General features: G+C 54.6%; 2 protein-coding genes and 1 long non-coding RNA gene across 3 annotated transcripts in view; 1 reads left to right on the forward strand and 2 right to left on the reverse strand.

Moving 5' to 3' along the window:
* Positions 1–897: 897 nt before the first annotated feature.
* On the reverse strand, positions 898–15176 carry LAMP1 (lysosomal associated membrane protein 1). Its single transcript, XM_064492935.1, has 9 exons — positions 15014–15176; positions 10068–10189; positions 8392–8608; positions 8116–8274; positions 3560–3726; positions 2897–3022; positions 2218–2284; positions 1977–2147; positions 898–1773 (listed from the first exon to the last, which is right to left on the reverse strand). The coding sequence occupies exons 1-9, from the start codon at positions 15063–15065 to the stop codon at positions 1634–1636; spliced, it is 1221 nt and encodes a 406-aa protein (XP_064349005.1). The 5' UTR covers positions 15066–15176; the 3' UTR covers positions 898–1633.
* A 170-nt stretch (positions 15177–15346) lies between these two features.
* On the forward strand, positions 15347–19533 carry LOC116157258 (uncharacterized). Its single transcript, XR_004141281.2, has 2 exons — positions 15347–18322; positions 18757–19533. It is a non-coding gene; the product is annotated as an uncharacterized LOC116157258 (long non-coding RNA).
* A 6436-nt stretch (positions 19534–25969) lies between these two features.
* CUL4A (cullin 4A) overlaps positions 25970–27727 on the reverse strand; it is a 36081-nt gene continuing 34323 nt past the window's right edge. The window contains exon 20 of the mRNA XM_064492927.1: positions 25970–27209. Coding sequence (XP_064348997.1) covers positions 27114–27209 — 96 coding nt within the window. The 3' untranslated portion in view covers positions 25970–27113. The remainder of the gene's footprint in view (positions 27210–27727) is intronic.

Genomic DNA, 27727 nt, shown 5'->3' on the forward strand with positions numbered 1-27727 from the left:
GCGTGAAGAATAAAGCACACAGTAAGATTCAGGGGCTGCCAATCTGACACGGGCCCTCCATGCCGATGTGGCTGTGTCACCCCGGACTCCTCCTCTCAGGGCCGGACCCCAGCCCTCCACCCCAACCCCGACCCCCTCTGCCTCTGCAGACACCTGCCACCTGGGCAGGTGGTGCCTTGCGTGGGCCACATGGGGACGGGGGTTCTTCCTGGAAGCAGCCCAAGTGACAGAAGGTCCCCTTCTCAGAAGCAAACCAGCGTACCGTGGGGCCTGCCCAGGCGCTGAGCCCAGGCCCACGGGGACCTGCTGGGCCCCTGGAAGCCTCATGCCCCCCGGGCAGATGCACTTCTAACGTCGCACTCCGCCCCCCAACCCCCAGGGCCTGAGCCCCACGTGACAGGCCAGCTGCCAGTTTCTCTCACCTGGGCTCCACCCTGGGGAGACGGACACGGGGAAACCATGGCTGTGCTGCCGCCAGGGCCCTGCCCACCTCGTGTCCCTGGCCAGCCCCGCCCAGCGGGGCCTGGTGTGAAAAGGACTGGATGTAGCACAGACCACACAACCTAAGTTTCTGGGGCAGGCCCTGGGCACGGCGTGTGGGCCACTGTCCACCTAGGCCAGGGACCCTCTGAGGACACAGGTCTTGGCTGACTCAGGCCCGAGCCCTGGCTCTGAAGGCCTCTGCTGCCACAGGCCGAGGTGTCTCCAGCACCACTAGGCTCCAAACGCCGTGCTGTCAGAGGCCTGACCGCCTCCCCACCGCCAAGTTCTCAAGTTGCCCAGAGGACCAGCTGCCTATCAGCCCTCCCACCAAAGAACCGGGCCCACCCCAACTCCCCAACGCTCCCCCACGGCGCCCTCTCACAGGAGCTGACAGAGGCAAAAGGTCCAGACAGATGAACAAAAAGACGCTTTATTAGCATTGTTACAGCCTCGCGTCCCAGGAGGGGACGGACCCTCAGTGCACAGCCTACTGAGCTGCAAGCGATAAATCAGAGTGAACGATTATTGTACACAGTGCAGACAAAGTCACCCCCAACCTCCAACAGAAGACTGAAAACCACTTCACAAAAAAGTAAATAAAAATAACACCCATTTTCTCCTATTTAAAAAAGTACCAGCTCTCGAGCAGCAGAGCGTGGAGACAGGACCCGGAGCCCTGACACTCGAGGGGCCAGGCCCACCCTGGCTCCTACCCCAGGTCTTCGTCTCCTGTGTTCCTGGCCTAGACTCGTCCTCCACTGCCTTCTCAGCGCGCCAGCCTCGCGGCCACAGCTGCCCTTGGGCAGGTGTCAGGACCGGACACCCTCCTGCTCTGAGGCCTAAACCTGAGTGAGGAGACCGAACACCAGAATCTGAGAAGCCGAACGAAGTGGAGCCAGTGCCCGTGTAGAAAAGCACTCTACCCCCCGCCCCCCTTAGAGTCTACTTTGGTAAATATCAACACTTAACCAGTTAGCAAAATACTTAACCCAGTTAGCAAAGGTAACACCATCATTTCCGTGGCTGCTCTTGTGCATAGTAAATGCTGCTGGATAAACCTCACATCGGATAAAGCAGGTTTGAAAACCAGTTTGCAAGGAAGTGGGCCCCTCCCTCCCTCTGCAGCCATCGCTGGTGCGCGGGCGGGTGGCTAGATGGTCTGGTAGCCGGCGTGGCTCCTCTTCCGGCCGATCAGGTAGGCGATGAGGACGATGAGGACCAGCCCTGCAAGGGCGCCACCCACGGCGATGGGGATCAGCATGCTGTTCTCATCCAGCTGGCACTCCTCCACTGCAGGACAGATGGCCACTGCACCTCCGGGGCCCGAGGCCTGATCCCCAGGGCACCCGACCCCCCGGGGAGGCCCCCACCCACGCTCTGCCGACAGGCCAGGCCCTTGGAGCCGAGGTGCTGCAGGGCAAGGAGGGGAACTGGATCCCCCGGCCTGCCACCAGTCCCCACGTGGTCTGACCCGTGCCCTCCTCGCTACTCACCAGGCCCAAACTTGTCCCCATCCACCTGGAAGGCCTGGACCCACACTCTGAACATGTTGAGGGAGAAGGCCTCGGTGACCTGCACGCGCTGCTCCGCGTTACACTTGTAGGAGTTCCCGACGGCGGCCTGGAGCGCCCTCAGTGAGCTGTTGGCGGCTCTGAAGGTGGGGTCTGCAAAGGCAGTGGAGTGCGTGCTCGGGGCGCCTGAACAGGGGCGGGAGGGTGGGGGGGGAGGACTTACCTCTGGCGTCGGGCAGAGTCATGTTCAGCTGGATCCCTTGCAGGAAAACCTGGCTGGAGCTCGCATTCTTCAAGAGAAAGAGACAACCCTTAATGACCCCCCCGGCTCCTGTGCCCAAAGACGGGGGGGGGGTTCACCTGGTGGTGCACGTGACCCCCGTGCCCCGGCTGCGGGCCATCCCGTCTGCACACGGTGCCCTATCGTCTGGGGAACACAAGCCCTGATTAGCATCTTCAGACCTCACCACACAACCACATTCTCTGCTAAAATGGGGACTGCAGGAGCCAGACTCTGAGAAAGCCAACTTCATCAGAGAAACCCAGCTGTTAAGCAGCTGGTCCGCAAAGCGTGTCGCAGTAACTCACCGGTGGCATTTACGCTTTTCCCACAGTGCTTTGCTGACTTTATGTGTACATCTCCCCGGGGAACACATAAAGAGAAGGTGAGGGGGACGCCACCCCCGCGCAGGGCCGAGGACCGTGTCTGAGGTCTCGGACGCCCTTCCCTCCACAGTGTGGTGGGTGCAGGAGGCCTGCCTGCCGTCCGCGGAGTGAACGCGGAGGCATCTGCTCTCGGAAAAGGGGTGGGGGAGCCACGGATCCGGAGACCCACGGACAGGGGAGGCAGGGCGGTGGGCGGGGTGCAGGGCGGTGGGCGGGGTGCAGGGCGGGATCCTCACCATCCCAAACTGGAAGGCCAGGAGGGCCAGGTCCTCGCCCTGGAGCAGCAGGGTCACCAGCTGGGCGGTGCAGCTCCCGCTGAACGTGGTCTTGTTTGGGTTGACGTTGAACTCTCTGGTCACAGTCTGAGTGAAAAAAGCCAAAAGGTTACATGTCCCCTCATGGCAGGTCCCCCTGCAAAGACAGGCAGCCTGAAGCAGGAACTTTTGAGGGCACGGTCCTGTTACCGAGAACCAGAAGGGAACTTCACAAGCGTGTGCGGGCAGATTTCTGGTTTCACAACAATTCTGCTCCTCCTGGCTGCTTTCAGAAAGAAGTCCCTGCAGGAGTGGGCAGGGCCCCCTCACCCTGTCCCCTGACTCCACTCTCCACAAGTATCACAAGCAAGGGACTTGCCACCCCTCAGACTCTGTCACCATTGGGGAGAAACAATCTCAAAGGAAGAGCATGGAAATGACTCGAGTGTCTGGCAGTGAAGTGCTTGACTCAGCCTTCTCTCAGGTCACCCCCGTCCATGGTGACAAACAGTACACATTGCTGCCACCATCAGGATGGCTCAGTCCTGCCGCCTCAGAAGCAGCAGCCTGCGTGGAAACTGGGGTATGGCTGCGCGCCATCAGCTGGGGGCACTGGGGCCCCAGGGCACACAGGGCAGGGCCTACCGTGTTGTCCTTCCGGCTGTAGGTGACGTTCAGCTGCAGCCCCATGGTGGCCAGCAGGCAGGTCCCGTTGCTGTCGGTCACATTGTACCTGGACACCGAGGGGCGCGGAGGTGCCGGTGGCGCCGTCGGGGTGACCGGCGAAGGCTTGTCCCGCTCGCAGCGCGTCTCTGCAGGATGGTGGTATGAGTCGCGCTGCCTGCGGGAAGGCCCCACCAGGAACTCGGGCCACCCCAGCCCACCGGGACCCCAGCAGACTCTCAGGAAGCTCCACCCGGCAGAGCAGGACGCCCAGTTCTCTCAGGCCAGCCTGCTCTCCCGCCACTCTGGAAATGCAGGGCGGGGGTGTGTCACTGCAAGACACGCTGTTCAGCCAGGCGGGCGCCCGGCCCCCTGACCCTACTCCCACCCCAGCCCCACAGCCCTGACGGGATGCCTTTCCGTCCAAGCATCGGGGCAGCCCCATGCCCATGAAGAAGTCCTTTTCTGCACAAGCGCCGCGCCCTTCCCTTCCCACCGTGCAGTCAGGAAAAAAAACGTTAACTCTGTCCTGGGCGGCTGGACAGCCAGCCACATACATGCCACTTGAGACAGCAACAGTTCAAACACGCTCTCTGAGCTCCTGTGCACCAGAACGGTGCTGGAGCCACTTCTGGGGGAGCTGCAGGGGCACCGGAACCATACACACACCGTTACAAGCCCGTGTCATCGGCCCAGTGCCCCCAGGGAGCAGCAGAGGCAGCCCTCGGAGGGATGGGCATCAGATGGCCAACAGGAAAGGTCAGAGCTGAGCCTCGAGGCCTGGGGCATTCACTTCTCAGCGCAGAAAAGGCCCAGGAAGTGGAGTGAGACCTCGCAGCAGGAGACAACAATCAGGAAACGAGGGAGGCTGGAGTGTGGCCGGGCCACAGCGGAGGGCCACGGGGAGAAGGCCCAGCGTGCCCGGGGGACACGCGACCCCACCCCTCAGCATCTGCTCCACGTGGCTGTCAGAGTCCAGGCTGACGGAGCCAGAAGTCGAAGGGTAACTGAGCACCTTCGACAGACAGACAGACAGACACACTTTCCACGAAGAGCACCACTCTGAACACGAAGACACGGGCGCTTCCGGGACACCAGCCCCCACACCAGGTTCCTTCTTGTAGGACTTAGCACTTAACTTCTGCGGACAGTTGACAGGCTGCGAGTAATGTCCCCAGTTTCCGTCCGCGTTCCCCTCCCCCACGACAGCTGGGCTGAGCCTCGGGACGCCGGCCAGACACCCCGAGTGGGAGCTGCCCAGGACTGGCGGCCACGCGCCCGCTGCCCTTTCACGGCTAACTCGCAGCCTAGGGGAAACATCCACTCTTCAGCTGCTGACTCGGCCTCCACGTCCCGCTGACTTGGGGGAGGAGACGGGAGGCCTCGCCCCAGGACTGTCCCACGGGTGACCACACTCGCTCTGAAAGTTCAACTCACCCCGTCTGCCTTCCCATGGGGCCACCTGGTAGCAGGATACCCCCTCTAGGCAGGGAGTTAAATGGCAAAAGCAGGAGCCAGAAGTTCTGGAAGTGGGTCAGCCCGGGCCCCGCGTCAAGCTGCAGGTGGCCACAGGGCTCTCGCACCACTGATGGCAGCCTCCCCGCCAGCCGTCACAGACGCAGCACAATGAAAGGTGCAGCTCCTGGCGTACGGACCACACGAGGCCCGCAGGGCAGGCCTGCGCCCAGCTGACAGTCACTTTGACGTGGTCCCTGTCCTCACAGCACGCTCACCAAACGTCAACTTGGAAACGTAAACAACACACTGCAGGTCTAACCGCCAGTTGGGAAAATCCAGGGTTTTAGAAAGACGCACCACGACACGCCTTCTTCCTTCCACCTGAGTTAAAATGCAGACTCCACACGCTACCCGGCCTGAGCAAGAACCACCATAAATCACCCTCGGGGAGGATGGGGGCCACACACCCTTCCAGGTGCCCTTCCCACGGCTCAGACGCCGATGAGCCCTGAAGGCCCCGAGTGACCCTGCGCGCTGCCGTGGGTCCCAGGCGGAAGGAGACATTTCAGCACTGATGCACTGTCAGGCTGGGCTAGGGGTGAGACTACAGAATTAACGTGGCCAGGCTGGGCAGGGAGTGACGTTTATGATGAACGGTATTTAAAAGCAGCTTCTGTTCTAACCTTGGAATGCTCATGGAAAAGCTCCCAAGAACCCACGCGTCACATCTCACAGATAAAATCCGAATCCTGTGGTGCATGAGCCTCAGTCCAAACCCACTGACCCCACGTGGGCCTGGGGGCGGCCCAATGACACTGGGGACCCACTCGCCAAGCGCTCTGGCCTCCGGACACCTGTTCTCATTAGGACTTTTCATCAATGAAATTGACAGAGAGCCAGTCCTCCCAGACTTCTCAGGACGATGACACGGGAAAAGACAGGATGGCTGAGGGTGCTCCTAGGACTCAGGCCACCGAGGACCAGACCCTGTTTGTGGCAGGTCAAGCAGGGGCCATGGGTCATGAGAGGTGGGGCGGGAGCTGCTCCTGAGAGGAGGTGGGGGCACAGGCCAAGAACGGCCACTGCCAGCTGGGGGGCCCGGGCCCCTTTGCTCCTGCTGACACCCCGTCTCAGAGCCATGTCCAGGCTGACAAGGGGTCACCGCAGAGAATGTGCCCTGAGAACAAGCCCAGCCCTCAGCCCCGCAGGGGGACACAGAGGACGCCAGTGCTCTTCCACAGGCCCTTCCACAGATGTCCCATCCCCGCCTCTTCCCAGCAGCACTTACTGAGAGAGTGCAACAGTGTCTTGAGGAAAAGCCAGTTTCCTTTCCAAAACGCACACACACCCGCCCAGTTGACTGAACATAACATCAGGGGACCCAAGGCCACCGGGGAGGTGTCGCCGTGTCTCAGACCCTCCTGCAAGTGCGGGCGACCGCAGCAGCCCTGCTTCTGACCAGCGACCACACGGAACAGAGCGGGCGGCCACCCACAACCAACTCCCAACAAGCCTGGACTCCCAGGTTGGAAGGGGACCACAGGTAACCCTGCGCCAGACCCAAGAATGCCTCTGGGGAGGGGCCCAGGCCTGAGGGCAGCCTCACACCTCCTTCTCCACCTGGAGCTGCGTGAACACACCCCCATCAGGGAAGGGATCACTGTGCAGACGCCGGCAGCAGGGGCTGTGCCCACGTGGGAAATCTCTGTACCTCCCATTCAGTTTTGCTGTGAACCTAAAACTGCTCTAAAAAACAGAGTCTATTTAAAAAACAAAGTAATTGCTTATCCTTAAAAACAGAATGAGTCTACATGTCCGACTTCACAGCCCTCGAAGAAGAGCTGCACAGGTGGGGGGCGGGGGTTGGGCCCGTGAGCAGCGAGGTGGCTGCAGCGAGCCCACAGCCAGGCGGGGACCCGCTCTGCTTCCTCCTCCTGCTCCCGAGACCCAAGCGAGCTGCCTGCTCTGCTGGGTGGGAGCCCAGCTCTGAGACCTGTGACCTCCCACGTGACTGGCCCCCCGCCTTTCTCTCGGTGCCCTGACCCCCAGGGAGCTACTCTGACAGGGACCACCTCTTGTTCACCCAGGGGGCTGCTGCCCTCACACACAGCACCCAGGCCAGCAGAGGGGAGCCTCCTGGCGAAGGGCTCCGGGCCGGGGTTGGGGGCCGCACAGCAGGCAGCCAAGCCCAGCTCCACTGGAACCCGCACCGCTGGGTCCTGCACTCCCGCTGCTGGCAGTGTCTCCCCCTACACTGGGTTTCTTTCAGTTCCAGCCCCACCGCTAATGCTCCTCCTGTCCGGTCAGGGGTCAGCACACTTTCTATGTGGAGGGCCAGATGGCGGGAATCACAGACTCTGAGGCCATTGGCGCCCGTCCCAACTCAGCTCTGCACGGCGAGCGTGAGGGCAGCCTCGAGACGAAGTGAGGGCATGACCACAGCTGTGTCCCAATGACATTTTAGTTATGGGCACTGAGACTTGTTTTTATGTCATCTTCCTATGTCATGAAATGTTCTTTTGGTTTTAACCTCAAATTTACAAGCATAAACACCATCTTCACCTTGTTGGCTATGCAGCCCAACGGGGAGCAGGCCCCAGTCCAAGGACCGCGGCCGGCCAGTCACCATGCAGACCTGCAGCCCAGGCCCTTCCGAGGTACCGGGCAAGGCTGCGGTAAAAGGCCTGAACACAGAGCCCCCCCACCCCAGGAAATGGCAGTGACCTGTGAGCTGGGGGACAGGACGTGGGGAGGCAACCCTCTTCAGTTGTAGTAAAGTGACAATGCTGTCTTCTGCACACTCTGTACTGGGCACCCTGAGGCGCACTCTGCCTGAATCCCGACACCTTCCCAGATGCTCACCACCCTCATTTCACACAAGAAGGAACAAGAGGCTCACCGCTCACCCAAGACCACAGGTGGCGTGGCCAGGTGCACTCAGGGGCCCTACTAGCTCTGGAACAAGGAACAAGAGAGAGTCTGAGTAGCTCTGCCCCTTCACCCTGGTTTGATGGCCACTCATTCATCCTCATCTGAAGAGGTCACCATCTCCAGAGAGGGGGTTGGCGGGCAGTGCTCACCCTCCTTGCTGAAGCCACTGCTGGACAGGTAGGCCTGGATGGTGGCGTCCCACAGCGTAACAGTCATGCTGCCCATGTGGACCCCGCTGCTGCTCACACACCTGTACCTCGTGTTCATGCCCGCCACGATGTCCGGCGTGGACTCCACAGTCCGGGTTCCTTGTTAAAAAAAAACCACCCAACTTTTAATTACTTCAAGGGCTTAGGTAACAGTAATTCCAGACACTCCCCCAAGCCACTTTTCTTGGCTCTTAGCTGGTCACTCTTGGTTCTTACCCTTGGAGCTTGCATTGGGGAAGATCTGTACGTCTGACAAGTTATAAACAAAACTCATCAGCTGGACACTGTAATGTGTGGCATTTCTGGTGAAATTGAGGGTCAGCGTGTGTCCTCCTCCAAACTCGATCATGAGGATGGAATCAGAAGCACCCCCTTTACCACAGGAGCTGCTATTCAGCACGTGTGCGTCAGAAGGCAGGCTGAAGGTGGCATTCTAGGACAGACACAGGGACAATAAGAGCCCAGTGAGAAGGCAGGTCATCAAGGGACCCAGACACCAAAGACGGGGCTTCTGTAAGTCTGACGTGACTCAGACCCAGCTCTCAGACATCACTACTCATGTATTCATTTTCAGTACAAACAAAACAGAAAGTCAGCCTTACATGTCAGTAACAGACCAAAAAACAATTCAAGTGACACAAAGATGACTTATTCGTAGAACTAAACATTTTCCTTCGTTCATATAATTTTAACTTATAGAGAATTAAAACTAAAGTTATCTCAGTAAACTGAAATAATTCATATTGGGCTTCAGGATGAACCGTATACTTTTATTTGGAAAAAAGCCATTACTACTTGTTTCCTATAGAAATGTTTACGTAAAGAGTATGTCTCCGTAAACAAAGATAGAAAGTTTACTGCAGAATTGAATTTACTGTGACCAGCAAAACAACTAGAAAACCACCAAAGTTCACGAACAGGGCCGGCTGAGTGACCCTGGTTAAGCTGCATCACAGACCGTCCTGACAGGGACAGATCACGCGTGTAACAAAGACATGCTTTGTGAAGTGGGAAGGCACCTAACAGAGAGAGGGTGAGCCCACTTGTGTAACACAATCAATGTGTGACAAAATGGTATTTAAAAAATCCAAACCAACAAAAGTGAAGTAGAAATTAAAAGTGCTTGGACAATCTTTATAATGTGAGGCCATTTCTATAACACAAAACGTTCCAGTTTCCTTCTCTTTGGACATTTACAGGGAGCTAGGACAAATGGGGTGAGAGGGACCAGCCGGCTCGTCCAGCAGTCCCACCCACCCCCGGCCTTTGAGTGCTGGCGAACAGACGTGGTGTCTTCGACACGGAGATGGACCAGGAAAGCACTGAAAACACAATCTGATCTAGGGACCTGTTTACAAGAGTGAAATGGCCACTGCAGGCAATTAACGAAGGTGGAACGACACACAAACACTGCGTGTCTGTAGGAAGTTCGTAAAGCTAAGGGCCTCACTTGTCCTGCAGGAGGGCGAAGCTGTTTTAACAAACCCACAAGGGACGTGTAATCAACCCAGGACGGTGGCTCTGCACCTTCGACAACTATTATGCGCAATCCTGGGAGCTAACAGTTCACCTAAGGCAAACTCATCAGATCAAAAAAGCTGTACCCAGACTGTACGCTGGGCATAGGAAGAACATAAGAAAACGCAGCCACAGGGGATGGCTTAGCAAATTAGCATGATTCAGACGCCATAAAGAGAACTGGAAGCAGGCTCACACAAAACAGAGAAAGCAGGGCACAAAAAAGTGCTTGTGGAAAACGCCTGGACCACCACCAGCACTGAAGGCCCAGCACCACAGCGGAGACCTGCACAGGTAGAGGGCGGTCAGGGCGGGTGGCTTCCCGAGGCTGGACAGGCACACACACGTGCACACACAAGGCCCGTGTCTCCTACCTTAGGACCCCCGGCGGTGTCGTACACAGTTGAGAAGGCAGCAGAGAAGTTGGCCATGACGCAGGCTGTCCCGTTGCTGTCTCTCACCACGAACACCGAGGACGCGCCGTGCACCAGGCCTGCTAACTCCGGCAAAGACAGAAGTGACCAAACACCTTTTTGAAAATCCAACTCGGTACTTGTGTCTTCTGCAACTGCAGCAGTACGGATTTCACGAGGAGATTCTACTGTGCGACTTAAACCCCCGGGCTAGGTCGCCCCCACCCCTCGTCTGTCCTATCTCCCTGTAAATGTCCCCGATTCTGAAAATGCATCTCTAAACCCATCCACTCAGTTTGCCAACCTGTCATTCAACGTTTACTTCAGAAAACTATCAGGAAGTCACCGGTCAATTTCTGGGCTGCCCCGGGCACAGGTGGCCCATGCTCCTGCCTCAGAGGCTCTCTTGGAGGGGGGCTGGGGCCCTGGAGGCAGGACTCAACCTCCAAGCCAACCTTCTCCATGCCCTGGGGGCGGCTGGTGCTAACCCTCCCTGTGGACCCAAACTACTACATGAACTTGCATGTTTTTACCTCTCCCAGACTGCCGGTGCGGGAAAAGCCATGACTCAAGTCTGAGCTCTCTGCCCATCTCAGAGAGGGCCTCAAAACCCGGTCACGACCTGCACCTGGACCTGGGACGCCAGAGGGAAGGGATGGAATGGGGCTCTCCCGGTCCTTCTGGCCCGAGTGACCGATTCTCTGAGCTGAGCAAGCTCATTCCCACCACTGCAGGGGAGGAGGAAAGCTTAGGGCCACACGGTTCAACACATAGGGCTTCCACGGGTGGGCAGAAGTTGGTGTCTGCTAGTTTTACAGCAAAGCGGCCATCAGCCACCACCAGGCCCTGCCACTGCATGCCCATTGTGGTGGTGACATGCCAGCTCTGAGGGCTCCGAGAGTAGAAATGGCCCAGGCAGCACTCACGGAGGACATGCAACCAGCTTGTCATTCTGAGATCCTGGATCCCCAGCCCCAGGACTCCAGGGAAGTGACTCCAATGAACCCAGTTCCCTTTACCCTTGGGATCATCACAAAATAAACAGTAGCCGCTCCGAAGATTTTAAGTCTAAAGCAGAGTGTAGACAGTAGCCCCACATATCTTCCTATAAGCCTCTGATAAAGGAAATACCAAAATACATCCATAAAGAAAAGCTGTCACTTGAGAGAGAAGCAACAAAGGCAAACAGGGGAATCGTGCAATTTTTGGTCTGTTTTTAACCCACCCCCCAGAGTGCTCGGGTAAGACCACTAAAACCACTTCGAGTGAGTGAGTATCCCTTTTCAAAAGCCTAGAGAAACTCCACAACTTGTTTCTGACACAGTCCAGGTTTTAAAGACGCCCTGAGCACCACAGGCAGGAGAGCTGCAGACCCAGGCGAGGCAAAGCAGGCTCGGTGCCAGAGCCAGGGAAACGCCGGACACAGGGCAGCTCACCACCTGGGCCTGGGCGCCACCCCCTCACACACCCCCGGTCCTGGTCGGGCTGCTGGAGCCACCTGCCACCATGGGACCGCACAGGTCCCCTCTCACCAAGCGGCCCTCTGTGAGGGGCCCGGGTCCCCACTTCCTACTGACAGAGTGCTTCGTCAGGAGGCATTTCACGTTCAGTAACTTTCTAAGCAAACAATCTTCTAGTAAATATGCTGAGGGTCTGTGCTTTCAAAGGACAACAAAGCAGTGTTACTGACACAACCTGAAATGAGCAGCAGAGGCCCCTGTGCACTCTGGAGAGGCCCAGAAGTTTCCCACTATTAAACCAGGAAACTTATCCCCAGAAGCCAGAAGTCTGGTCACGATAAAAAGACCTACAGAGCATTAGAATATACGACTAAAAGGAATGTACGCTAACGGCCAGAAGTCGGTCTGTAACTGTGTTAACAGCGGCAGCTGATTTAAAAGCCACCATCACCACCTTCTTACATTAGTTAAAGTGTTGGCAGTAATTTGAGGGGGTGTCTGTCCTGAAAGTCAGGGCCGGGACCACTGGCAGCTTCCTCCCCAGAGGCGCTTCAGGCAGACTCCACACCTTCATCTCTCCAGGGTCACACTGAGGAGGAACTGGCTTATTCCTTCAAAATACTCCTACTCCAAAGTACGATTCCATTCTCTACAACAAGTGCAGCTGCAGGCAGCAGGCCTGCTTCTGAGATAAGAGACCTGGGTCCAGACAGACTCCTTCACCACTTACCAGCCGTGTGACCTCAGGCCGGTAGCAACCACCAAGCCCATGGTCTAGGCAACCAAGACAAGGAAATGAGAGCGCTGACCGCAGGGCCACGGCCCCGCACAGGCGCTCTCGGCGCAGCTGTTACCATTCCCACGTTCGGCCTACACAGACCTCACCTGTCCAGCTCGCAATTCTCAGTAACTCACACAAAACACCAACACATGTTTCATTTAACAAGCACCTATGTTACCCTTTGCGGTAACTAAGTTATCACGACGATTCCTTTTCACAGGTGTGGAGAGCAAAGCACAGAGAAGTGAACTAACTAACATGCCCAAGGTCACAGATGGTGAAGGTGCAGAACCAGGCTGGAGCCGGTGGCTGCCTTGGAGCGGGCGCCCGCTGAGCTCACAGGGGCCGGCTTCCCGTGAAACCACACCTGAGCCAGCACTTCACACAATGACACGCTTCTGAAACAAAAGAGATTGCATCTACAGGAACAAGTCGAGAGCTTTATTAACATTTTTATAGGAAATCACTTTCTAATTTCCCTTAACTTGATTCTCTTAAATCCAGTACTTTCCTCCTTCTTAACTAGTGACTCATAATTATCTACAAAGGTTTAAAAAAGGGAAAAAGGCTCCATCCTTGACAGTGACTCAGTCTCTAAGGATGTGCCTGCCTGGTCAGGGGCCACAGCCATGAAACTAAGCACCCACCCCGCACGAGGCACAAGGGGGCTGTGAGATCAGGGAGACACATGTGTAGAAATAACCACAATGCAGCTGAACTGATGCAGCTGAACTGATGCTGGAGAAGCGTGTGCTGTACACGCCCGCAGTCAAGTCTCAGACTAACAAGGTGTGGGATGGATCTAACAACATGAATCAAAATTATGCACCCAAAACATTTCAACCTCAGATCTAGTGAAGAATTCAGTCACCAACCTGAGTAACAGAGAAACTCCCACGATCAAGGGTAACATAATCAGTATAAAACTTTTTAACTTCCTAAGTGACAGTTCATTTGGAAAGAGAAAGAGGTCATCCAGCTGACATCGAGGTTCAGAAAGTCACATTACACAATACATTCAACCATGTGTATCAGACAGTGTCCCTTCATGCCTCTCCCTGCTCTCCCCCAAGCTGTCAAACGCAGAAACCCCTTTAACATGTAACTATTAAGGAAGAAGAAATTCTGAATTTAGACGTTTGAAATGCTTTTGGAAAAAATGCTTTTTGGTGAAATTGTGCACTAAAACAAACATTATTTAAAATACACCCAAATTTAAGCTGTTAACAGGCCTTTCTAAAAAGTCAGATTTTAACTGAATATAAAACTGAAAAGATATGAAATAGGCATTAAAATGCTAATTACATGCACAGCATTCCAGGTTATCACAGTGTAGGGAGGTTATGGATTTTTCTCTTCATTCAGGTGAGTTTTCAAAACATGAAACAGAAAATTTCTAATGCCCTTCCAACAAAGAGCAATGAGCCCTTCTGAAAGACAAGACTTGTTCCAGCAACTCCCCTTGTAACTAATTAAGCCTGCTGGCAAAGGCGAAGGCTTCAGGTTTGCAGTTGGGAGTAAGGTCACCCCGTGTGGCTGTTCATGCAGCTAAAAGAACTCATTTTACAAAACAGGCAAAACAGAAACGCGAGACCACAACCCATTCTGTCACAACAAGAGATCTAGGATAGGATGAAATATAGAGGATCTATGGCAGGTAAGCGTGGGATCCTGTTTCTGTATCCACCTAACTCGGAGGAGCTCCTGGCACTTCGACAATCGGCCCATATCCTTCGGGACAGGATGAGAAATGATACCACGGAGAGCCCTAACAGACCTAACATCAACCCGCGGTGATTCCCCTTATACCCGTCCTCATCAGGACAGATAAACGAGAGCAAACTTCCTCCACGGATAAAGCACCGGCGCCCACGGGCTGCTCCGAGTCCTGAGGACGGATGGCGTCCCCTCACTTGGCTCTGGGGCCCAGCACACACAGAGCAGCGGCAGCGCTCCTCACGACGGCTGGCTAGAGAAGAACACTGCCATTGTGAGGCCAGGCGGAGCCTCCCTCCCCTTTGTCCGCTGTGGGCTCCCCTGAACTCAAAGGTAACCTTGAATCACTGTAACATAATTAAAATCCACAGTGACATGAACACACACGTCAGGCTCCACGCCCTCCTGCACGGGGCGAAGGTTACAGCACGAAGGACGAACTCCACGGGCCGGGGTCGTCGCGCCGCCCTGTTTTCTTGCGGAGAAGATGCGGGTCTGGCGGGAACGGAGGCCCCACGCGGATCCTGCGCCTCGGGCTGCACAGCCTCACGCCGCCCTACGCGGCGACCCTTGTCCCCAGATAAAGAAGCGAACCGCGCTGCTCAGAAACCACCAAGTCACTGCCGACCAGCCCGGAACACGAGTTCCGTGACCCGAGGGCCGCACCGGGCCCTCCCTCGTCCACCTCCGGGCACCTCGTTCAGCCCTTCGCCCCCGGCGGCGGCGGCCTCGGTCGGTGCGGGATCGACTCGCAGGCCTGCCGCCCCACCCCCCCGCCCCAGCCCGGACGCCGCGCAGCTCCCCGGCCCACGACCGAGCCCTCGCCCCCGCCCCGCAGCACCCCAGGTCCCGTATCCCCCCGGCCCGGCTCACACCGCCCTGCACCCCACCCCGCCCGGCTCCTCACCCCGCAGCCCCCCGAGTCCTCAGCCCCCGGCCCGGCTCCTCACCGAGCAGCAGCAAGAGCAGTAGCCGTGGCCGGGCGCCGCCGGGGGCCGCCATGGGCGCGAGCGGGAGCCGGGCGGGGTCGGTTGGGCCGGGCGGGCGGACCGGGGACACCGGGCCGGCGTGAGGGCGGCGGGTCCCGGTGCGGCGCCCGCGGCAGGAAAGAGACCCCACGATCGGCGGCGCTTGTCACGTGAGGCCGCGCCGCGCCCGCGCCGTCACGTGACCTCTGGAGCTCTCGCGAGAACGCACCAGTACAGGCGTCCTCCCGGCGCCCAGCTCCCGCCTCGCACGTGACGCCGCGCGGCACGTGACCGCGCTGTCACGTGACCTGGGCTTGCCTGCGACCCCGGAAGCGGAAGGCTGGCGGGGGGGCGCGGTTGGTCACCTCCCCGCACGGCCGCCCAGCCCGGCTCGGGGCATTCGGAGGGACCGCCGGGGCTGGAGCCGACGTGCGGCTCCCCGCCGCGGGCCGGGAGTGAGAGCCGAGCGCTCCCCGGCAGCCTGCCCCGCGGAAGCGAGCGGGCGTTTCCTCCCAGACGGGGATGCTCACGCGCCTCCGTCGCCGGCGCCCAAGGGGGACGGAGGGGCAGGAAGGAGGGGCGTGTTGGAACGTTCCCTTCCGTGCTAGAAAGCAACGCCGAGCACAGACCTCGGAGCCACACGCAGCCGGGCTGCAGGGTGCGGGGACACCCAGCGGGGCCTCGGCCCGGACGCGGAAGGCAAAGAAAAGGGGAGCAGGGTGCCCGGAAGCCGGAGGCTCGTCGGGTTCCTTTTGTTGTCTGGGCAGAAATTTACTCTTACTGAAGAGTAGGTCGGCCGGCAACTTGTCTAGGGATGTTTTGGGGGTTTTCGTTTGCGGCTGTTCCAGCTGGGGAGGGGTCCAAACAGCAGCACCCCGCCGAGGAGAAGCGCCGTAGGGAAGGGAGTGGCACCTGCGGTCTCACCGTCAATGACTCGTTAGTGTAGGATGCCGGTCCAGCACGTGAGAATGTCACCCAGTGAAGCAGTGTTGAGGGCAGGCACAATCGGAGACTTGAAACAGGTCCATTTTCTCCTGAACATTCTGATGGTGAGAAGACAGACAACCTTGAGTACAGGGACAGAGACCTACTCGTTGTGCCTCCCAGCCTCGGAAGCCCCTTCCAGCAGAAGCTAAAAACCCCAGATGGTCGCTTTCCCAGCCTTCCTAGTGGCTGCGGAGTGAACTTGGCCAGAGTTCAGGCCATTCGGCAAAATCGGGAGCCAGCAGTTGCAGGAAAGCGAGAAGCCCAGGAACCTGGTGTTCGCGGTGATGACGGCCGCAGCGACATGGAATTTCCAGAGGCAGGGGGGAGGCCCGGCTTCCTGGCTCTTCACCGGTTTGGGGCTGTGATACGTGTCCAGCTGTTGTTCTCGTTGCTCCCTTGTACCTGCTGTCCCTGGCGTTATGCCGCATTCTCTTTGGGAATTCTGTGAGCTCGTTCTTTCAGCTTAGACCCAGCAGAGCGCATCTGTACTGTGTACAATTGTCTAAGACATGCTGTGCTTAAAATCTTCTTTTTAAAGACTGAAAGGAGTTTGGGTCAGCGAAAGAACAGGGTATTAAAAAACAGAAAATGAAAGACAGCAAAAATTCCATGATGCTACATTTTTAGAGTGTAGGAAGGTAACATGGTGGGATTTTCTCGTTTGGTTACCTTCCTGTGTGTTTGAATCCTTGTTGAGGGCCGGGTCTGGTCTATCCTGGACGGGAGGGAGGATGTGGAAACCAGACCCAGTGGAGGACTCCATGCCCCCTGAATTCCCCCGGAGACACCTTTCTAAAACAAAGCAGTGGGGGCATTAGGTGGAGAGGCCTCTCGGAGCTGCTTAGCAGAGCCAAGGAGAGAGGCCTGGGACACTGCTGTGGTAATGATGGCAGGGGTGAGTTAGAGTTTAAGGGCAGGGAAAGGGGTGACATGACTCCAGGGCTCCTACGCTGGGAGGGCGTGTTTCCCTGAAGGCTGGTGCCACCTGGAGGGGTGTTAGTATCTGAACCAGTTGAGTACCGGGGATGGAAGCACTGGACCTGGCGGAGGTGTGGGTGCCAGAGCCCTTCCCTGGGGGTTGAGGGGGTCCCTGGGCCCTCGGTCTGTGGGGCTCGGGCAGACCTGGGCCGGCACTACACCCTGGGTCCCGTTTATCACCGGGGACCGAGGTTTTTCACTCCTCTTGCCCACTTACCTCAGAAATATTTACCTTTGGTCTATTAATGAAACGAAAGGCAGGAGAATTGTCTCTGGTAGGTGTGAAACTAGTATTACTGAATAACATGTCAGAAAAACAAAACAGTACACTTTCAAGTGAAATACACACTTAACAAGAAGAAGTGAGACTGTCATATGATACTGTGAAAACTCAGCCTCTCCTTTGGGACAGGTAGATGGCTTGTACTCCTCTTGCTGTTTAAAATGATGCCACTGAGAACGTCTCGTGTACACGTTTCCTGCGCCTCTCGGATCACTTCCTTTTGATAGATTCCTTGAAATGCTTAAACCACGGTACGCTGCTTTTTAGACGCTTACAAAAAAGGAACCCTCGTAAAAAAGAACCAAAACTTCTTTCCTAGAAAGTTGATTAAATCAAGGGGTCCAAGTCATTGTGGCGCGTGAACTTGTGTGGTCTCAGTCACACTCACCAGCCGCCATCTGTAACCCTGGGTCTGGGGCTGTGGCTCAGGTCTGAGTGTGTCTGGGACACGAGAGGTGGTGAACCAGAGACACCCGCTCACCTCGCAGACGTGGGCCGGGGCCTGGAGGCCTGGAGGGAGCAGTGGGCTGGGACCTTTGTCCTGGACGCTGCGTGGTCGTGGTCAGCATCCGTTAATCGGGGCCTCGCCTGTTCTTAACGACAGAAGTTTAGGACCAGGACGGAGACGCCAGGAGAGGCCACAGTGAACACGACTCCAGCTAGGAGCCTAAAATCAGCATCTTGCCGTCATTTTCTCCAGGTCAAGTCAGATAAAGCACCTTGTTCATTTTCTTTTTTCTTGTAACTTTTACCTTTTCAAATCAACTTTATTAAGGTCAGTTTATGAAAGAGACATACACCATTTTGATATCTTGACGAATGTGAGGTGAGAGGAAGAGCAAATGGCGCTGGTGCTGCCCAGAGAGCCCCTGAAACAACCGGGGTCCCCGGGGAGCAGGGCTCGTGCGCCCCTCAGCCTGGCTGGGACCCGAACTCTGACCGCCCGGCTTGGCACAGGCGTCCAGGGCACCTGCACAACGTTCCAGAGGCTCAAGACTCTTGTCGGCCCCTCGCCCTAAGCTGTGGCAGCCCGTCCTTTCTGGGTGAGTACTTCCTTTTTCCTGGTGCAGCCAGTTGTAATTCTTGACGGTTTTAACTGCCTCGTGGCATTTGCCCTCAAGGGCCCTGACGCCCTTCCCCAGAACACGTTCTGTTTTACCAAATCCGTGTCCCCTGAATTGCAGCTCTTATTAAAGACCCCAAGTAAGCTTGGCCCTAGTTTTAAAAATGGGTTATTAGTTTTCTTGTTACTGAATTCTGAGTATTTTTATATATTCTGGGTACAGATGTTTTGATATGTTGTAAATAATGTTTCTCATTATGAGGCCTACCTTTTTATTTCTTAATAGTATCTTTTAAAAAGCAGCTTTAAATGAAAATCCAATTCTCAGTATTTTTTATGCTTCATGCTCTTTGTGTCATAAGAAATTCTTTGCATATCCCAACATTGTATTTTCTCCTGTTTTTTTTTTTCTAGGTTTATGGTTTTAGCTTCTACAATTAGGCCTGTGATCAAATTAAATTTTGCACATGGTGTGAGGTGAGAGTCAGTGTTCATCCCTCCCATATGGATAGCTACTTGGTGAAAAGACTTTTTCTCACCCATTAAATCACCTTGGCATCCTTACCGGAAGTGGCTCGGCCCCGTGTGCGTGGGTGTATTTGGTGCCCGGTTCCATTCAGGTGATGTGCCTCGTATTTCAGCAGCACCGCGGTGTCTTCATCACTGTAGCCTTGAGATAAACCTTGAAACTCGGTCGAGTAAGTTCTCCAACTGCTCCTGTAAAAACTGCTACGGCCTTTTGGATTTCCATATGCATTTTAGACTCAGCTTATCATTTTTTTATAAAGGAGAAGAGCCTGCTGGAACTTGGGTGGATGCAGGAGAAAAGCGACGTCTTAGCAGTGTTGGGTCTCGCGGTGACGTGCGGCAGCTCTCCACTGATCTCAGTGTTCTTCCCATTTTTTATCAATGCGTCATAGTTTTCAGTGTTTGTCATTTTGTATAGTTTGTAATCTATCTCTAGGTCGCACATTTGGGGACTCTGTTTCAGAGGGGGTTGTACTTTTAAATTTTATTTCTAGTTGTCTGCTGCTGGAACACAGAGGCGCGGTCGATCTTGTTTAGTGACCCTGCGTCTCCTGATGGTGCTGAGTTGGCTTCTTGGTTCTCGCCGTGTATTTTGAAGATCTCTTCATGTGTTCTGCCGGTGTGATCGCGTCATGTGTGAATAAAGACTTTCTTGTGTCTTCACTCCCATCTGCACGCTTTTCTTCCCTTGTGTCGTCTCCCTGCAGCGCTGAGGCCTTTAGCACATCACGGAGGAAAGGTGGTGGCGCAGGCCCCTCGCCCTGGCCTCAGGGGGAGCTTTCTGTCTGTCACCACTAGCATAACGTTAGCTTAAATGCTTTGTAGGTGTCCTCTCTCGGGTCAAGGAAGGTCCCTTCTCTCTGGTTTGCTCAGAGTTGCTTTTAAAATGAACAACGGGTGCTGAATTTCATCAGAGGCTTCTTAATCTATTGAGGTGATTATATGTTTCTCCTTTCTTCTTTTCTTTGCTAGATTTTCAAATGTTAAACCAATCCTGTTTCTTGAGGAAAACTTAACTTGGTTTTGGTATATTATTATTAGTTTTTGTATATGTATATTTTTTATTGAAGTATAGTCGGTTTATAATGTCAGTCTCTGGTTTACAGCACAATAGCTCAGTCATGCACATACGCACATACTCGGTTTCATATTCGTTTCCAGGCTTGGTATATTACTGATTTTCGATGTTGTTGGATTCACATTGCTAAGACCTGGTTACAGGATACTGGTCTGTATTTTTTTTGTGGTAGTTTTGGCTGATGTTTGCGTCAGGGTAACGCTGGACTCGTGATACTGGATGTGAGGTAGTCCGCCCTCTGTTTCTGAACGTCTGTGTCAGAAACCACTACGCAGAATTCACCAGTAGTGCCTCTGGCCCCGGACCTCCCTGTGTGGGATTTACAATTGCAGGCTCAGTTTCTCAATAGAGAGCTATTTATGTTTTCTATTTCTTCTTGTTTCCATTTTGATAATTTGTGAAGTTTGTGGCACTTGACTGTGATCTAAGCTGTAGGATTTATTGGCATAAACTGACTCAGCGGTTCCCGCTGTGGGGCCTGCCATCGCGCCCTCTCCTGACGCTGGTGAGTCTCCTTGCCCCCCTTCGTCTCACTAGCAGTTTGCCAGTTTTGTCGCTCTTCTCAAATAAACAGCTTCTGGTTTTGCTGATTTCTGTTTCTTTGATTTCTACTTTTACCTTTATTATTTCCCTCCATCTGTTTACTTTGGATTTTAATTGCACTTTTTCTAGCTTTTTGAGGTGGAGGCTTAGATCACTGCATTTAAAACGGCCATCTTTTCAAATGCAAGCATCTGGAGCTGTAAGGACCTACGCACTTCTTCCGCTACGCTGTTTTCCTGTTCATTGAATTCAAAACACTTTCTAATTTTCCTTGTGATTTTTCTTGGCCTCAGAGGTTGTTTATTTAAAAGTGGGTTATTTATATTATCTGTGTTAGAATTACTGGGTCACTTACTTAGAAGTGTATTGCTTAATTTCCAGACATTTAGTGATTTACCAGTTACCTGCTACATCTCTACTGTCCTTGTGATCGGAAGCCAGGGTCTGTGCAGCTCAGTCCTCTTAAGCGCGGGAGGCGTGTTTCGCGACCCCTGTGTGCTTCCCTCGGTGCGTGTTGCGGGCGCTGGGCCCGCTCTCTGTAGTCAGTGGTGGGTGAGGGCCGCGCCTGCCCGTTCCCCTGTCTGCATGTCACCCAGGGAACAGTGCTGAGACCTGCGACCGCGGCTCTAGGCTGGTCGGCTTCTCCTGACGCTCTTTTCGTCTCTCCCAGTTTTGCGTCACGTGTTTTGAAGCCCTGTGACGAGGGCTCTGCGCATTTAGGGTTGGATCTGAGGAATCCCTCTTTCATCTTCATGAGTGTCCCCCTCACCTCTGCAGACACTCCTTGTCCTTAGGTCCGTGTGACACTAACGCAGCCACTGCAGCTTTCTGAGCGTGTGATTTCTTACAATTAGTTTTCACAGTAAATCTTTTTTCATCTTTTCCTTTAAACCCATCTGTATTTTCACATGTGGAATGCCTTCCTTGGAGACAGTGTATACCTGGGTCTTAATTTTCCATCCAGTGTTTAATCATTTGATTTCTGTCCTTTACTCCCACTCCCCCGCTTTCCTGCCCGCTTCTGGCAGACTTTTAAGATTTATCTATACGAATGCGGTCCTTCCTCCCCAAGAAACGCCCTGCATGTCCAGGTGCTGGCGTCTGGCACACTGTAACCATGTGTGGTACTGGGGTCCATACCTTCGTATTAACTCAGAATCGCCCCACGGCTCCCTGGCGTTAACTGTCTCCTTTTGAAAGATAAGAAAACCCAGGCTTAGAGAAGGTAACTTTCTTAAGGGCGTCCAGGTAGTGACCGAGCCAGGCTCTGACCCCTGGGCCATCTGACCTCAAAGCTCCAGCCCTTAACCTTTTCTGTCTGCTGACTCTGGACACCGTGTCCACTTCAAGATGCGACACTGTCCACACTTGATTAGCAGTTGACCTTGATTCTTACGTCTGATCTTGATAATAGGGACCCAAGAACCCCCCTCAGCTCTCTACCTACATCCACACCTGTCTACGCACTGACCCCTGCCTGTGCAAGAAGAGATACACGTGCACACACACCAGTACTCACACACGCAAACACCCGCATAAGCACGTGCACACACCAGTACCATGTACCCCACTAGCCAAGGGGCCCAGGGGCACGGTACCGCCGACCACTGACTCTAGGGAGAGCCTGAAGACACTGCCGCCTGTGGCGAAGATGAATCACTTTCCCGTAAAGTGTCGTTGAAAAGTGATGAGGACCGTGCAGCGGTGACTGCGTGCGGCTCACAGAGCAAGAGATGTTTCCTGTGGCTCTTTGCAGAAAGTTGTACAACCCTGCCCTGGACATGAAGAGAGAGAAAAGAACTTTAAAATTTGGACCAGTGCCCTCAGAATTTCAAGAAGATACTGTAGCCAAAAAAAAACAAGAGAAAACATGACAGTCTCCTGTTAAAGTCGGGTGATCAGAAAACGGAATGACAGCCTGGCACAGGCTGCTGGCTGCTGGAAGAGCTGACCAGGACCGGAGGGGCCGCGGGGGCCGCGGGCTCTCCTGCAGGCTCTCCTGGCCTGTTTGCTTCCTCTGAAGGAAAGTAGGAGCAGGAGCGTGGGAGGGAAGGTGCACTGGAGGAAGCGAGTGAGAACACCCCCGAAGTGCAACAGGAGGGGTCACGCGTCTCAGGGCGGGGGGGGTGTTCCGCCGAGTCCCGTCGGGACAGAGGAAAGTGGGCCCACACGCAGTCGGGAAAGACAGAAACCCGGAACTAGGTTTCAGAATTGTCTTGGGGGGAGAAAAGCAAGTTAGTTACAAAACGGCCTCAGCCTTGGGCACTGGAAACGCGAGGACCGCGAGGGAGGACTGCAGAGCCCCAGGGAGAGACTTCGAACCTAGAATTTTACTGCAGCCAGACTGCTGAGCGCAGACGCAAACATAAAGGCGTAGGTCAGACAAGCAGGGATTCAGCACGTTTTCCTCCCGTGCGCTCTTGCTGAAAAAGTCATTTCAGGGTCACTGCGGGCAGAGCAGGGAAGGGCAGGCTGGGTTTGAGCAGGAGCGGGCAGAGCGGGAGGGAGAGGCGCCCGGGCCGCAGCCGGGCGCGGGTCAGGCGGAGGGTCTGAGGAGGTCTTTGGGAAGAAATCAGATTGGAGCAGTTCAGTGGAATCACTGATCTTAGACAGAGGCATTTGTTTCTTCTGTCAACAGCAGGAGATTAAAGTTGTTTTTAAAATTTGTATTTAAAAATGTTCAGGGAAGACGAGCCGCACAAGGATGCACAGCCCGGCTGTGAAGCTCGTTAAAACACGTGTTTTCGGCATCTGGGCCGCGCTGTCCAGAGGCAGGCTTCACCTCCGGGCTGCGCACACCCTGTGGTCCCAGGCAAGTCAGCAAGGAACCACCAGTGCCATTTCTGAGTTTCTGACTTTCAGACAAAACACGCAGAGTTTCATTAGTAATGTGAACGCATAAATTATAATCTGACAAGAGCTGTCAAACTGGAAGGAGGAGGGAGTTGTGGGGGAAAGTATGGGCCTTGACTTCCTCATTTTCACCGAAGGAGGTCAATAATCTTGAGAAACAGTAAATTCATGGGCCGAGAAAATGGAGGTTTCAATCCATGCAGAGGTGAATCTAAAGGAACTGAGAGTGACCAGCTGACCGGGTTGGGGTGCGGCTTCTCTGGGGGAGGGGCCGGGCGCTGCAGCGCAGGGGACATGGGGCCATTTTGGTTATTTATTTTAACAACTTGTGGTTAGTTTTATTTATAAACGTGACAAAAACTCAGCAGCACAGAAGGGCATGTGATGAAGCCTCCCTCAGCCCTGTTCCCAGCCATCGGAAGTCCACCCTGGAGGGGCAGCTGTGGTTACACACGCGTGTGCGCACGCGCACACACGCACTGGCAGTGCTGGGCACCTGACACCAGCTGCCCCCTGCTCTCCCATGTCCTGAGGGTCTCCAGGGGTCGTGATGCTCGATCTCTCTCTGGGAGAGCCTGGGGCAGCACCACACTCGCTGGGACCGCGTCACCCAACCAGGCCTGTCACCGCACGTCGGGCATCTCCCACGTGCGCTGTCGCAGCCCTGAAGTCACCCGCACGAGCACGGTGTGTCGCGGGGCACCGCCTGCAGGTGGACTCCGGTGGCTCAATGACAATGGGCGTCTTCAAATGCTACACTCACAAGTTTATGTGAGACCACTGTCCCGTGTCACGACTGGTCCACATCCCCAGAGCCCCCTCTGTCTGACCCCTGTGCTCTGCGAGCCCCGTGCTCTGCATCCTCGGGAGTCCAAAACCCTGTGTCCTGCCCCTGCGACCTGGTCTCCCTCCTCTCCATCCCGAGCCCTTTCTGCCGACCCCTGGACCTGCCATCTTTGTCAGTCAAACCCCCATCTCCTTCCCGACAAACAGGATTCCTCTTCTGGGCAGCGCGGGACCCGGGCCAAACCCATCGGAGGGTCACTTCTCCCCTCGCTGCCCTGGAGGTGTTGGCCAGCAGAGCAACAGCTCCTCCACGTCCGTGGTCACCCGGAACCTGGCCCCAGGGCCCTGCCCTCCCTGCAGCTGGCACGCAGGGCCGCCCCGCACACTCAGCCCTCCACCTGACGGATGCCCGCCCGTGCCCCGTCCCCCTGGCAGTGCCGCTCCTCCCGTCCACGTCTCCTTCCTGGACCCTGCGGGCGGGCTGCACTCACCGGGCCATTTCCGCTGCTCTGGCGGCAAACAGGAGCACAGCCAGTCGGCCCTCTTGCACTTCTGTGCACTCGAAATACGTGGTGGTATTTCTACCCCCAGATTTGCCAGTTTTTCAACTCTTCCCTGTGTCATCTCATTGTTCTTAGGAAAGCGGATCTTCATTCATCAGACGTCTTTCCATCAAACAAAACATGCCTCGTGTTTTCTTCTATTTATGGTTTCGTTTTTCACACGTAAATTTTTGACACCTTGGAACTTATTTTAGTGTAAAAAATTAGTGTAATCTAACTTTGCTTTTCTCAAGCTGGTAACGCGAGTTTTTCCAACACGCCTTGCTGCGGAGCCTCCCTTTCCGACAACGCCCCACCCCCGGCCGCGTACCTGGTCTCCTCCAGGACCCCATTCTGCCCAGGTCACCTGTGTGCTATCCCCAGAGGTTTACAACAGCCCGTGGCTATTCTTGCCCATTTGCTTTTGTATTTTAACTTCAGAGTCCTCTTGTCTGTGTTTCAAAGTCTGGGGTGGGGGGCGGTGGCAGCTCAGCACGCCGCAAGGGCAAAGCAGAACGGACTGTGCCTTTCACGTACTCAGGGTTTCTTCCTGTTTCTAAGTCATTCAAAAAATATTTTTTGTATATTTTGTTACTATGTATTTCATCAATTTTTTGTTGCCACTGGAAAAGTGACCCATTACATTTTGAATCTTCTGTTACTTTTATGTCATTAAAAATATACTGAATTCTTTTTTTCGGTCATAGCTTTCAGTTGCTTCTCCTGGATTTTCTGGGCACACGATCACTATCTGTAAATAATTTCCCTTCTTCCTTTCAGTTTAACAGCCTTTTGTCGTAAATGCCTCACCCCTTCCAGTCACTTCCTCTTCTCTGCTTGTTTTACCACGTTACCCTTTAACCATGTAAACCAGTAAACGAAGCTGATACGCAGGGACGGACAGAAACGTGGGGTCAGAGGCCGGTCTGCCGAGGTCCTGCGGGTGGGGCTTTGTGGCGAGGAGCACAGGAAGGGTGTCTGCCCTGCTTCTGTCTGCTGTCCTGGGGGCAGTGCGAGGGGCTGAAGGGTTAGCACTTGGCATGCCACAGTTTTATCAATGTAAGTTTAAGGCCAATTAAACTAATTTTATTCAGAGTAAGTCTACATTAAATTACAATATTAACACTCTAGAGACAATGAACTTAAAAGTATAGGAAGTAGAAATCTATTTGGTCTTTTATCGGCCATGTATTATAGAACTCACAAACGAAAATTTACAAATATAGAAATAATGATACTTAAAGAGTGAGGATTTTCAAATGGAAACGCATAAGGTGTCATATTTTAAACACGCATGTTTCAAAAAGGGAGAACCTTTTAATAATTTAGCACAAAAATCAAATTATATAAACTTGGTATATTCCAGAAAATATTGCTTTCAACACTTACACCATGATCAAAATTCCTTTGGTAGCTTTTAATCAAAATGAAACATGCTCTTCTGTAAAATATAAAGTACTTTAAATGTTATCACAAAAGTTCTTTGTTACAGTTGCCACGCAATCACGCCATTGCCCAGCCTCACCTGTGCACACACAACAGGAAGCCAGGGGCCAAGAGCCCTCTCGGCCTCCCGACAGAAGCAGCCCTGCTTCACAACATCAGGGGACTGACTGTTCACAGCGGCTCCAGCAGGGAGGAGCCCCCACCCTGCCGGGACGGTGACAGCGAAACCAAACTTTATTGCCGCAATCATACAAATACTGCGATTAGAGAACAATCAAGCAGCAGTTACCCCAATGCAAAAAACAGGGTCTGCCAGACCCAATCTTAGAACGGCAAACAGACTCCCTGCCCCCAAGCCCGCAACAGAAAACCCACAAGTAACGCAGCGGGAAGCAGCCGCTGCCAGGGTCCCCTCGGCACTTCAGAGATCTCACTGAGGAACCTCGTCATGCAAAACCAGGTGTCCAAGAGAAAACTTTGTGAAAGTAAGTGAAACAGACAGACGCTAGTTTTAGGCTGCATAATCGGTCAGCCGGTTTTTAATGCCGGCTGCTGCTTCCTAACGTTCACCAGCCGGGGTCTCGTCTTCAGTCTGAGTGCTGACAAGCTAAGACAGCACGTCTGCAGGGACTTGTCATCTGTGCGGCTAAAGGACGCAGCGGGGAGAGTCTGTAAACTGTGCATTCATGATCACACACAAAAACACACCAGACTTTCAGCTTTTTGCCATAAGAACACCACCGTACAAAGGAGCCCTTTTAACCAACGTCTTGTCCAACCTCAGTCACTCTGCTTAACACCTAAAAGAACAAGAGGAGGAAGTGGAGGGGAAGGTGGCCGTGCCGTCTGCAAACCCTCAAGCCCGTGAGGCCCCCAGGAGCCGCCCTCTCCTCCAGTCCAAAGCATCCCTGCTGCTCAGCCCCAGAAAGTCCGGAAACAGCATTTCTGCCCTGAAGATACATTCCAGTGTCTCACGGAGGAGACAGCCGTGAGCCTCAGGCCACGTAGTGGTACTGGTTCGGGCTGTCTTTGTCTCTCTCCATGTAGTCTCTGTCTATGAGAGATTCAATTCTCTTTTTCAAATCTCCAGGCTGGAAGAGAAAAACAGACAGTGGCATTGATAGTGACATCACACGGTGTATGACAGCAGCGCCGCATTTACAAACTCGAGGGAAAAAACATGTCACGCACCCGGTGTGGGGCCATCATCACACACAGGCATGACACACGTCAGCCTGTATGTATGTATGGAAATTACTCACACGACATGGTGATCAAAGGGCTTCCACACGAACGCACGCCTGAGCAGGGCCTCCCGCGGGACGTGGCGCAGGTGAGAGGGGCACACGGCCTGGCAGACCCCACCCGGCGACACGGGAGCGCGCGTGTCTGGGAGGGAATCTGAGCGCGTCTCCCCGCGTGCTGCACCACACTGCCATCCGTTTAGCACACATGCCCCGTTTACACAGCATGATGACCACAGGCCTGGGCCTAACCCTGCTAGAAGCGAGTCTGAATCCACGCGTCCACACACGTCTGCGGGGAGACAGTGCCCCCTTCCGCCCGGGCCCCTGTCAGCGCAGAATAGGTGCCGCGGGGGCCGCACGGC

The sequence above is a fragment of the Camelus dromedarius genome, chromosome 13 (genome assembly GCF_036321535.1).
Source record: "Camelus dromedarius isolate mCamDro1 chromosome 13, mCamDro1.pat, whole genome shotgun sequence".
Classification (NCBI taxonomy): Eukaryota; Metazoa; Chordata; class Mammalia; order Artiodactyla; family Camelidae; genus Camelus; species Camelus dromedarius.

Excerpts from the sequence above, each read along its gene's own strand:
- LAMP1 (XM_064492935.1), bottom strand. The coding sequence starts at position 15,065 with ATGGCGGCCCCCGGCGGCGCCCGGCCACGGCTACTGCTCTTGCTGCTG. Across the intron at positions 10,190-15,013 it reads ACTGCTCTTGCTGCTGCTCG|CAGGCCTGGTGCACGGCGCG; the intron begins GTGAGGAGCCGG and ends TGCCGGAGTTAG. Across the intron at positions 3,727-8,115 it reads CAGTGGCTTCAGCAAGGAGG|AGACGCGCTGCGAGCGGGAC; the intron begins GTGAGCACTGCC and ends ACCATCCTGCAG.